Source organism: Talpa occidentalis, unplaced genomic scaffold (genome assembly GCF_014898055.3).
Source record: "Talpa occidentalis isolate TD23 unplaced genomic scaffold, MPIMG_talOcc4v2.1 talOcc4.3, whole genome shotgun sequence".
Classification (NCBI taxonomy): domain Eukaryota; kingdom Metazoa; phylum Chordata; class Mammalia; order Eulipotyphla; family Talpidae; genus Talpa; species Talpa occidentalis.
The window spans coordinates 144023320-144036031 of NW_023603184.1; the positions used below are offsets into that span (position 1 = coordinate 144023320).

At 42.6% G+C, this 12712-nt stretch overlaps 2 protein-coding genes across 2 annotated transcripts in view; one reads left to right on the plus strand and one right to left on the minus strand.

Annotated features, from left to right (window-relative positions):
• COL4A4 (collagen type IV alpha 4 chain) overlaps positions 1–2066 on the minus strand; it is a 108146-nt gene extending 106080 nt beyond the window's left edge. The window contains exon 1 of the mRNA XM_054700121.1: positions 2002–2066. The gene's annotated coding sequence lies outside the window, so the exon portion shown is untranslated. The remainder of the gene's footprint in view (positions 1–2001) is intronic.
• A 154-nt stretch (positions 2067–2220) lies between these two features.
• Positions 2221–12712, plus strand: part of COL4A3 (collagen type IV alpha 3 chain) — a 124483-nt gene continuing 113991 nt past the window's right edge. The window contains exon 1 of the mRNA XM_037522148.2: positions 2221–2313. Within this exon, the coding sequence (XP_037378045.1) occupies positions 2221–2313 (93 nt within the window). The remainder of the gene's footprint in view (positions 2314–12712) is intronic.

The window sequence follows — 12712 nt, forward strand, 5'->3', positions numbered from 1 at the left end:
TGCAAAACAGCAAACAACCACTGGCATAAAAAAAAAAAAAAAAGAGAGAGAAGACTTTAATACTCTGCCGTGAAAAAGAGTGGATGTGACTTCATCTATTTACTGTCCAGCTTCGCCTACCTAGCTAACTAAAAAGGTCTAACAAGCTAAGGGACCTCATTCTAACTGCAAGCGTCTCCACACTCAGAGCCCAGCCACATGCATCACACCTGGTGTTTGGAAAGCAGCTACTGCAGATAGCAGCACTGCTCCCCAGCAGGGGTTCCCATCTTGAACACCGAATTCAGGTGTTGAATCCAGGTGTGAACTTGGAGGGGAAGATGCATTAACCTTTCCTGAAAGTTTTGCATTTCCTCCAGTTAAGCGTATGGGCACCAAACCACAGCCCTAAGCTGTATTGGCAGCGCTTAAGAGTTACACTCATGTGTATTTTCAAGTCACATTTCAGATTGGGCGGTTGTCTCAAAAATCCATTTATGGTCATCACTACTTCGGGATTACAGTGTTTAATAGATGTGCTGTTGGAGCTAGGTACTTAATGCAATAATAATGATGCAGGCAACTCACATAATTCAACAATGAAAAAACAAACAACCCAATTAATAAATGGGCAGCAGATCTGAACAGACAACTCACCAAAGAGGACATCCTGAAGGCAAACAGATACATGGAAAAATGTTCATCACCACTTTTAATAAGGGAGGTGCAGGTTAAAACCTCAATGAGGTATCTCACACCTGTGATAATGGCACATATAAAAAAAAGAAAAACAAGTCCTGGAGAAGATGTGGAGAAGGAGGACCCTCTTACCCTGTTGGTGGCCTGGTAAACTGGTACTGGTGTGCCCACGGTGGGAAGTGATGTGGACTAACACTGAAAAAATAAAACTAAACCAATAAAACCCCAACAACTAAAACTTGAAAAAAAAAAACTAAACTAAAAAGACCATATGATGCAGCAATCCTACTCCTATTAAACACCAGGCATGCAATCAAAGATGTGAAACCATCAACTCAAACACACACACAACAACAACAGCAACAACCACCAATATGCTCTTAAAAAAAAAAAACCACCTCTAGGTTCTAGGTTGCTTGCAGCACTGTTTACATTCACCAGGTTTGGAGGCAACCTATATGCCCAGGATGACAACTGGCTAAGGAAAAGCTGGTGTAGCCACACGTGGGTATTACTCAGCGCTAAGGCAAAACTCAGCTGCTGACTGTGCCATGGAAGAATTCGAGGGAAGGACGGTGGTGAAGCGGGTCAGAATGACAAAGACAAAGGTTGGACGTGAACGCGGAGGATGATGGGACAAGGCGAAATACTGAAGAAAAAAGAACTAGGAGTCATTAGTTGATGGAGTAGAGATTAAGAGGGCATAGGGGGTGGAAGGGGCAGAGAATGACGCAGGCAGGTTACCACACCAGGTCGTTCGTGCTTGGATAACTGCGTTCAGGCAAAGAAGCGATTCTGCTACTGTGTTTGTGTATTTAGTGATATGAGGATGAGAAGGGGTCCGACTGCCTCCTCCGCGCCCTGTGGGTGGTGGCCCCAAGGGAAGGTCCCCATCAGCGGTGCTCGGCGCCCAGGGCCACCTGCGAGCAGGGCGCGCTGGCGAGAGACCCGGGGCAGAGTCAGCTCCTGCTCTCCCGTGCGCGTCCGCAGATAAGGTGGAGCTGCAAAGCCAGGGCCAGGCAGCGGAGAATAGGATGGGCTTTCTTTCTCTCCTCAGCTGCCTCCTGCTCTTTGGCATTTCACAGTGCCGGGGCTGCCAGGCTGGTAACTCGAGCCTCCAAATTAATCAAAACACACAGCGCGCAGTTCAAGCCCCAGCAGACAGCCCCGGAGCCAAACTCTCCTCTGGTGACCCCGGGCCCCACACCCCGGCCCCGCCCGCCTCCCCGCGCCCCGCCCTGGTCCTGCTTCCTCCACCACCCCCCTCCCAGGCAGGTGCCCCGTGCCCGGGGTCGCTGCCCTCGGGGGTCGTGGGCGCCTTACCTGCGGGCCTCGCCCACCCGCGCGGGCGCACCTCGGGGCTCCGCAGCCCGGCACCGGCACTTCACCGTCTTCCCACCGCCGAGTCTGGCGGGTGCAAGTTGCAGGCGGGCGGGGAGGGGTGTCACCGCTGGCCACTCCCCCACTGCGCCCCGCCGCCTCCCCAGCGCACGCGCCGCTGGACGGGGTGGACTGAGAGCCGCTACTCCCTGCGCGCCCACCATGAGCCCCGGGGCCCCGCTGCTGCCACCCGTGCCGCCGCTCCTGCTGCTGCTCCTGCTGCTGCTCCTGGAGGCCGCGCCCCGAGAGGGCAAGGTGAGTGCCTGGCCGCGCGCCCCTGCCCGCGCCCTGGGACCTTCGTGTCCTGGTGGCTGCGCGGCCTCGGGCTCCGCGCAGGACAGAAGCAAGTGGGGATGCCCGGGGTGGGGTGGGGGTCAGTGAATGCGGGGTTCAAGGGAGCCTGTCCAGTTTCCCAGCAGCCAGGTAGGAGGGAGGTAGAGGATACATAGGTAGGTAGGTAGGTAGGTAGGTAGGTAGGTAGGTAGGTAGGTAGATAGACAGACAGACAGACAGACAGACAGACAGACAGACAGACAGACAGACAGACAGATAGATAGATAGATAGATAGATAGATAGATAGATAGATAGATAGATAGATAGATAGATAGACAGATAGATAGATAGATAGACAGAGGCAAGTAGGCAGGCAGATACATAACGTAGGTAGGCAGGTGGGTAGGTAGAAAATAGATAAGTAGGAGAGAGAGAATGATTCCTCAGAGGTGAATGCTTGGGGACAGACACAGACAGACAGATCAGCGATGCCACCTTGGTGAGTCAGAGCAGGCCGGGTGGCCTGGCAGGCGAGAGGACTGACTGGAGTGCAAACCTGTGCCAGAGCCCCAGCCCTGCCACCTCGCTCTGAACTCTGACCTCCCGGGCTGGGTTTCCTCCTTGTCAAAACTTGCCTTTCAGGGTTCCTTAGGAATTCTTGGGGAAAACAAATGCCATCGCTAAAAACTTAATAGCACCTTAGATTAAAAAAAAAAAAAAAAGCAACTCGTGTTTGGATGAATTAAGCAACCTGTTTCTTTGATTTCTACATGGAATCAGGGGGATCCTGGATTCATTTAAATCTGTTAAATCCCATATCTCATACCTTACCACCGGATGTTCTCAAAACTGTTACCATGTCTAGAGTTGCCTTGCTTGATTTTAACCAGTGCAAATGAAATTTAAATTTTCATATGCCTTCTGTGACTTTTTTACACTGAAAAGTTAATTTGGAGTGCTGGCATAGTTTAAATTTCATTTCTGGTTGAGCTGGTGTTTCACAAATTTCATGAAAAGATTTTTGGAACCTATGGCCATGTATAATCTAAGCCTTTCCATTTAAACTTTAAATGAAGCCTTCCAGGTAGAGCTAGAATATTCTTTAATTACCTCCACACCTCCCCTCCCCTGTCTAAACAAAAGCATCCACTTTCATTTCTTCATGTCTCTTTTCAGACACCTTCATGTATTTCCATATACATATGGACCCATAAGAAATTTGTGGGTTTTGTTTTAACATAAATGTTACCATGCTGGTAATATCCACATCTACCTTACAGATCTGTGGATGTCAGTATTTAAGATAGATGCACCCCTTTTTGCCCTGTGACACAGTTTTCCATATAAGAATCTGCCAAAGTGAATGAAGCTAGTCCCCTAATGATTTACATGTAGATTATTTAGTGGGTTTTTTTTTTTTTTTTTTTTTTTTTTTTTTTTTACGTTCTAAAGGATATTGTAATCCTTAAGTCTCTTCATATAGCTGATTCTCACAAAAATGCACTTTGCATGTACTGGGAATAACCAGCCCAAGTAGTTCAGCACTCTAGGAATGATGGGTAAAGCTGGTCCAGCAGTGCGGATTGTCTGCTGGCTTTAACCTAAGAGCAAATAAACCCAACAAGAAAATACCTAAGGGAACCTGTAATTAAATCAATTTTCAGTTATAATGTGTTATTCCCCTATTACTTTTCACATGTAAAAATTTCCATCTTGAGTTTGACCAAATCTTTATGACTTCTTGCTGGTGTTATAATTAGTCCATTTATATTGTTAGTAGTAGTAGCAGCAGAAGTAGTTGTCGTTGTTGTCATCACAATAGATCTTTGTTAAAACCATTCAAGAGTATCACTTCCCTTATATCTGCTGAATTATAACTTAGCCTCATTAGAAACTTATCAAGTAAGTCTTTCTCTTTTTTTTTTAAAGATTTATTTATTTATGCATACAAGAGCTGGGGTACAGGCCAGAGGTGTGGAGGGTGAGAAGATTCACCAGAGACAGAGTGAGGATCAGAACAGGCAGATCCACTGAAATACACTGCTGAGGGGCGCAGCAGGCAAGACAGGAGAGGTCTGCTGCACCATGTGGGTTTCTCCCTGGCCGAGGATAGAACTCATGCTGCAGAGGCTGCAGACAGCTTCACAAGCTGTGTCTTAACCCCTTGCACCCCCAGGGAGGCCCCGGGTCTTCATCTTGTAGAGAAATAAAGTCACAACAACTTAAGTGATAATAGTCCACATAGTGCTAACACAGGGTAACTGTGACCTTGGCAAGGCACTTGATCTCTCTTTGACTCAGCTTTACCTGTAAAATAAGTGAATTGAAACCCATAGTGAGGCCAGCAGTTGAGGTGATGAGTGATGCCCTGGGGTAGCAGACAGGGCCAACGAATTGATAGTCTAGAATTGAGTCCTGGGGATGCCAGATCCCTGCTTGTGTTTTGTTAAAGAGAAAAACTGGGAATCTATTTTCCATTAATAAATCTCTCAAATTCTACATGTAATCAAATAAGTCGGTGAACACAGGTCCAAATCACGTATAAGCGACAGCTAAATTTAGTTTCTGGGACATCATGTTTGTCATCTTTGTGCTGCACTAGTAAAGGAAATATTTTGCTTTAAATTTCAGTAATTTTAGCAGTTCTCAAAACAGGGAGATAGCAGTGTTGATGCACATTCCAAGTTCAGACAGGGTGGGACTGTCCACCCACACAATTTGTTCTGAAGGACCCAGACTGAAATCTGTCTGGTGCTCTGCTGCAGGCTCAGGCATCTGGTTCCACGCATGGTTGTTTAATGGAGCCCCCAGGTTTTATGGCTGTTCCAAAACACCAACTGGAGATGGGGAGGCACTTCCCTGCTGCCACACACAGAGGTGGAACTAGAGAGAGTGCCTTCGCTGACATCTGGCGAAAGTGAGGTTCGTGGTTTGAGATACCCTGGTTTATCCTTCCCTTTTTTTTTTTTTTTGGCCTTAAAATTCCAGACAGAGAAAAAAATATGGCAAGTGAATATCAGGAACTGAGTAACAGCTGCATTTAGGGAGGATGCTTTCTCAACTGATTTCATTCTTAAATAAAAACATTGAGATAAGAAATATTCCAAACAAAAAGTAATGTAACAGACATCACTTTTTCTATCCCTGAGATCAGGCAAGTATTGAGAAGCTTTGACTTGATGGCTCTCAGAGTTCACCTTTTAGGAAAAACAATACGTAATACAGAGCCATACACATTCACTATCCCCTCTCCATCCCAGGAGGTTTGTGTATATCATCCCCATGCATGGTTTTATATTTGTCTGACGTTGTATATGTGTATATGTACAAGTCTACATAAAAAATAAATATTACTGTTTTGTGGTCTTTCAAATGGAATAAGTGGCTCCATATTATGCATACCTACTGGAGCTTGTATCACTGAGTATGTTCTTGGACTTTATCCATGTTTGTGCATATAGCTGTAGGTTCATTTATATACTTATAGCTCTGATAGCTGTAGCATAGTATCTAGGCTATATAAACACATCTCAAATTATTTCTCCATCCCTCTAAACACAGTGAGTTTATTTCCCTGCTTTCATTTTACAAAATGACAGTAATGTCTTTGGAGGATAACTAGATTTTGAATTCCTGAGTGGAATTCAAAGAAGGTTTCTAGAGAAAGCATATTTTAAATGTTATTTAGGGCTATCAAATGAACTCCACAAAGGTAATATTATTAATGCACTGGTGTATCTAGCTTCCTAGATTCTCAGCAAAACTTGATGTTCTCGATGTTAATGGGTGTGAAGTAGGATCTTGTTTTGATTTGTGAGTTTGTGAATCTTCGCATATTTTAATGGGCATTTGTATTTCCCTCAAGGAACTGTGAGAGCAAATGTTTGATTATCTATTATGAACTTTGCCTTTTTGCTGCTGGTGAATTAGGAATTACTTATATATTTGAATACTGAAAGTTTGTCATTTAAATGTGCAACCGATATTTCATTTCAATCGTTAGTTCGTGTTCCCTTTGGTATCAAATGAGGTATCAAAGTATAGCTTTTGATATACTTTGAGGTATCAAAGTATAGCTTTTCCTCACTGTAACCTGAAACATTCATCTTTTCTTTGATATTTTACATTTTGACCTTATTAAGAAATCCTTTCTTCTCTGAGGTTTATAAAATGATCTACATATTTTTAAATATTTTTACAGTTTAGCTGTTTTATGTCTGAGACTCTTAATCCTGGAACTGTTTTCTCCTTATTGAATATGACTTTATCTTCTTCCATAGAGATACAATTTGTCCCAACAGAATTTATTGAATAGTTTATTCTTTTATTGTCACATATGCAAACATGAGCATACATGTTTGTATACATATATATTAATATGTCTATTTATATAAGACTTTAATTTCTTACAGTGTTTAAATGTATTCTGTTTCTTTAATTTCTAAATATTTGATGTTTTTAGTGTTAATGTAACTGACAGTTTTTCAATTTGATAGTATAAATATTAAAGATACAGTAAAACATAGTTGAATTTCATATGACTTTGATCAAACAATTTTGAACAGTTCAAATGCATTTAAGGCTACAAAAATTTTCCCTAAATACTGCTTTGGCTGTATCACATACATTTTAATAACATTACATTCAAAAATTCTTCCTTGTTGAGTTTTTGTCCCAGAGGCTATCAAACTGTTTGGTTATTAATTTCCAAATACAGATTTTTCTAGTCTTCTTTCTGTTATTAAATTGTGGGGATGATATTCTGACTTCAAAGATTTCTGTGATTTTCAATTAGCTCTACGTTTTTGATCATGTTATTAAAATTATAATGTATGCATATGGGTTTTTTAATATATTCTATTTAGTGTATATTTAATCCAAGATTCTACATTTTTCCTCAATTATCGAAAATTCTCAGACACTCAATTTTTACATTTCTCCTTCCCAACTCTGTACTCCTGGCATTTTGAGACTATATGCTGGAGTTTTTCATTTTTCTCCAGTTCTCCTAACATCACACACCAGATATCTTTTATATAATACCACTCAGAACTCATTGGCCTCAACTTGCTCCTGGATTGTGGACCCACACTTTCCCGAGCTGTCAGTTTGATCATGGACTTTGTATAAGCACAGCTTGATGGTTTTTCGAAATTCCATCCTGTAGCTTCCTTTTGTACCCATGTAGGTATTAACACCCGTGGGGCAAATCTTTGACCAATGGGACATGGAGGCAGTGGAGACATTCTTCTCTCTTTCTCCTGTACCATCTTGAAGTGCAGAGGCTCATACCGACTCTCGAACAGTCCACAAGACAATCATGTCACTGTTGTGGTAGAATGTTGGTCTCAGGTGCTGCTTCCAGAGGAAGCCAAAACACTTCTTTTTAATAACTTAAATGTTTTTCTCCATTCATTCTGCATCTTTTAAAGTGTCCTCAAGTCCTTCTTCCATTTTTCAACTCTGTGATCTGCTGTTTGTAATTTTTAATGTACTATAACTTCCAATAATGATTAAGAACTCTGAGACCATTCACATGGGTTATAACCCCAAATCTATTAACTATTAGCTTTAAAATTTTTAGTGTCAACTCCCTTATCTTAAAAATAAGATAAGACCCACCACTGGGTTTTCTCGGGATTAAGATATTTGGTACACATAACATATATTTACCTTGCCTGTCACATGGTAGTCATTCAATAAATGCTAATTATGATTACTGTCATTCATTAAATTTTAATTTCAATGATGATTCTTATTTTTTTTAAGATTTATTTGTGCATACAAGAGCTGGGATTTAGGTCAGAGGTGTGGGGGGGGGCGGTGAGAGGATTCTCCAGAGACAGACTGGGGACAGAACAGGCAGACTGACTGAAATACACTGCTGAGGGGAGCAGCGGGTGAGAGAGGAGAGGTCTAAGCTCCCTGACTGGGGATTGAACTCATGCTGCAGAGGCTGCGGATAGCTTCATAGGTTGCATCTTAACCCCCAGGGAGGCCCGATGATTCTTATTTCTAGAGTTCTATTGGAGTCCAAGTCTGTTCGATATTTGGAGTTTTGTTTTGTTTTTTACATAGGTTTCTCCCTTTTGTATGCCTTTAATCATTCTACAAGACTTATTTCATATTATCTCCTTGATTCTTGTATTATTTCAGTGTCTGGGAATCTTTCTTGCTTTTTCTGTCTACTGGGCCTCACGCTTGGGGTTTGGAGAAAGTAAGCATCCTCTGTCATCACAGTGCCCTGCCCACCTGAGCACATTGCTCAGGGTGGAGTTGTCCAGCCCGGGGGGAGGCGGGGATAGAGGGAGGGGGAATGAGCAAAATCCTCTGTTATTTCCTGGGGATTTCCCCCAGCACATGAACTTATGTCATAATGGTTTGAGAGGAGGATGGCCCAAACATGTTTCCTTCCCTGATTTCAGGGTCATCCCCTCCAGGCCTCTCCCTCTGCTTGCTTCCTCCAGACAAACTGCAGCCCTGTTGCAAGAGGTGAAGGTCAAGGCCAACAACAGCCAAGCCACCAGCTTCTCTCTCTACTCAGACTAAGGGTCTTCCTCTGTGAGAGTTTCTCTGGGTTCCAGTGGCTGGCTTGCTTTCAATCACTGGGGAAACTGCTCATTAAATGAAATTTGTCTTTTTATTCTCTTGTAATTCTTGCTGTCTTACTCAGAGCACAAGAATGTGTTAACTCTGCATAAGGTTAACTACATTAAATATCTACACGATGGACATCCTCACAGCTGTCCATGTATGAGTCTGACAGAAGGGTGTCTAGTCTGCAAATGCAGTGAGTTCCTTCCTCCCTGGGGATTTGACCAAACTCTTGCTGTTGCCTTCAGTCAAAAAGCTTCCATCCACCTTAGAGAGAAAGATTTTCTAAGATCAGTAAAAACACACACAATGCAAAGCATCTTTGTTCTGCAAAGTTGATGTGTGGCCTCAGCTTAAACTGTTTTTTTAATATTTTATTTTATATAATTCTTACATCTTTTTTCATCTTTGCACAATGTATGCATTTTCATTACGGTTATATTCCCCATACAATTGCACCCCCCCTTATTTTGACTCTAGTCCTTCCTTTCCTTACCCCTCCCTCCCCCCCCCCCCAGTGTGTCTCTGGTTTATAGTTGCTTGTTGATTTTGATTTTTACTTTGTATTGATTATTCTTTTTCCTGGTCTCTTATTTAGGTTTTCTAAATTCCTGCTATGAGTGAGACCATCCATATTTTTCTTTTTCTTTCTGGCTTATTTCGCTGAGCATGATCCCTTCTAGCTCCATCCCTGTTGCTGCAAACTGCATGTGCTTATCTTTTTTGATTGCTGAGTAATAGTCCATTGTATATATGTACCACATCTTCTTGATCCAGTCATCTATTTTTGGGCATTTGGGTTGTTTCCATAGTCAGCTTAAACTTTTTAATCAAAGCAGACTTTCCTTGTGGATTATTTGTTTCACTCTGTTTTCCATTTGAAAAAATAAGGAAGCCAAGATTATATTAGCTTCTTAACAGAACAGGCATTTTCGGTAGCAGCCCAACCTCCAAGCTCTCTGAACTGTTTTCATCAATAAAATCTGGTATGGAAGCATTCTCCCCGAAGTTCTGCATTTGTCTCACCAGGTATCCTTGCTACCTCTTGTCTTCTAGAAGTGTCCATTTTGGCCTTTCCACTCTTCCTGGTGCTCCTTACATAATTGCCAATTAAAGCCTCAGGTTGAAAGTTTATTTTCTAACTAAGACTGAATTAAATTATATTGACTTACAATTTTCTATTTACATACTTTCCTAAGCTCAGATAAATAAGCCTCTAGGTTCATGCCATCCAATAGAAATATAATGTGAGCTGAACATAATTAAAAATTTTCCAGTAACCACATTAAAAAGTGAAAAGAAACAGATAAATTAACCTTACCATATTGTATTTATCGCAATGCATTCCTAATAGTATCTTTTCAATTGATAGTCACTATTATAAATGTTAATAGATACTCCACAATTTTTTTAAATATTAAATTTTCAAAATCTGATGTATATTTTACACCTCAATTATGATTAGCTAATTCCAGGGTCTAGAGCCACATGTGGCCAACATCCTGGATTCCAGATGCATGGGGTATAGCCCATGAGTCCCATCTCTGGATGGGTACATTGTGTTTATCTACCAGCAGACATAAATATGTCAAAATGATAAATGTTAATATGAGAAATCAGCAAGAGTTGTACCTGAATATCTGTGCAACTCTTTCTCCAGAAAATTAAGATAATTGACCTTGACTTAAAGCTTCAAACTGCCACTTGTGCATATTTAACTATATTACCACATTATCAAAGCACAAGTAGGTTGTGTGCATGGAGAATTGAATCATCAAGAGCAATCACTGGGAGATAGGGATGGAGACAAGGACAAATGCCTTGAAGACCAACCTGCAGCTCCTGACCTTTCACCTTTAACTATAAACTACTCACCAGAGTAATTCAACCAGGTCATGGGTATAGTTTTACCTCGAACAAGTTATTTGCAAAGGGATCTCTTATTTTCTTGCCTGAATATGGTGATACTACATGTGTTACAGAAAAAATATCCAACCCAATGCCTAGTGCAATGTATGTACTCAGCTTTTATATTCTAGCCACAAGTATATTTATTGTTCAAAATGGGGAGGAGAGAACAGAACTGAGAGGTAGGCAAGTGGCCAGGTGCTGGGGATTCATTCTGAGGGAGGGAGCTGTGAGTCCAGAGATATAGGGGAGAGAGAGAAAAGCATAGTAAGCAACTGTGTAACTAGAGATGGTGCTGTCATCAGGATAGAATGCCTGTGAGTGGACAGTCCCTACTTGAGCTAGAGGTAGCCAGGGACCACCTTTTGAGGAGCCATCTCAAAGGTTCTCACGTGGACAGTGACTGGGAAGGACTGTGGACCAGACCAGGGTCTCTCATGGGTGGAGAGAGGTGAGCACTTCCAATTTCCTGTCTCCTGGGTTGGCAAGGAATAAGACCAAGGCCAGTAGAACTTTTGATAAAAGGAGGGAAGGGAAGCTCAACTTATTTTATCACCGTGAATGGAACACATGGCCTGAAGGAAAATGCTGAGTGCTCTGCCAGAGGTGGGGCTGCAGGTGGGGAGCCAGGATCCGGGACCAGAGAGCAGGTGCAGTGGTGGGTGTGCTGGGATGGAAAGTAGCTCCTGGGAGGGGTGGAGTAAGCCCACAGGCCTGCATGTGGCCGACACCATATATTTTAAAAGTATTTACTGTCCTAGCATTTTGGTATTAATACAATATGATAATGGTTAAAAAAAAAAGTGTGCTCGGGCCTCCCCTGGTGGCGCAGGCGGTTAAGCGCCCCGCTGTGAAGCTGTCCGCAGTCTCTGCAGTGCCATTCGCTCCCTGGCCGACCCGTGGTTCTGTTCCCTGCTCTGTCTCTGGTGAATCCTCTCACCCTTCCGCGCATCTGACCTGTACCCCGGTTCTTGTATAAATAAATAAATAAATCTTTAAAAAAAAAATTGTGCTCTTAGAGCTGTTTAAAATGTCACCATAGGGGCCTCCCTGGTGGCGCAGCGGTTGACCGCTGGGTTGCAAGGCTGCCCTCAGCCTCTGCAGGGCCTGCTCAATCCCCAGATGCCGGCGAGGGTCCCAAATGGTGCGCAGACCTCCCCTGCCACCCGCTGCTCCCCTCAGCAGTGTATTTCGTCAGTCTGCCTGCTCTGCTCCCCACTCTGACTCTGGTGAGCTCTCTTACACTCCCGAGCTTCTGACTGTACCCAGTGCTTGTATAAATAAATAAATAAATCTCTAAAATAAATAAATAAAATTAAATGTCACAATATTAAAATCCTTTAGTTTTTTGATACTGGTTTGGGGGTAAGTTAGGAATTTTCAATTTTTTTAATTTTTTTAAAGATTTTGTTTATTTATGCATAGAAGAGCTAGAGCAAAGGCTAGAGGTACAGGGGGAGGGTGTGAGGAGTCACCAGAGAGAGTAGAGAGCAGAACAGGTGGACTGAAATACACTGCTGAGGGGAGCAATGGTAGAGACAGGAGAGGTCTGCTGTGCCATGTGGGTAGCTCCCTGGCCAGGGAGCAAACTCATGCTGCAGTGGCCGCCAGTAGCTTCATAGTGCTGAGACTTAACCCCTTACGCCACCAGGGAGGCCCAAATTTTCCATTTTTAATATTGAAGATTGACGTTTGTTACTTAGATTACCTCTCCAAATTAGTTTCTTAGAGAAGTGATTCCAATGTTTAAAAATGAGTTCAAGGGTATTTAGAAACTCAGGAGATTGGTCATCACTTAGGCAAAACAGTCCGTCACTGGACTTCTTTCCCATCAGGATATTTTGTTGTTACATAGACTTCTCAAGAAAAGGCTCTACC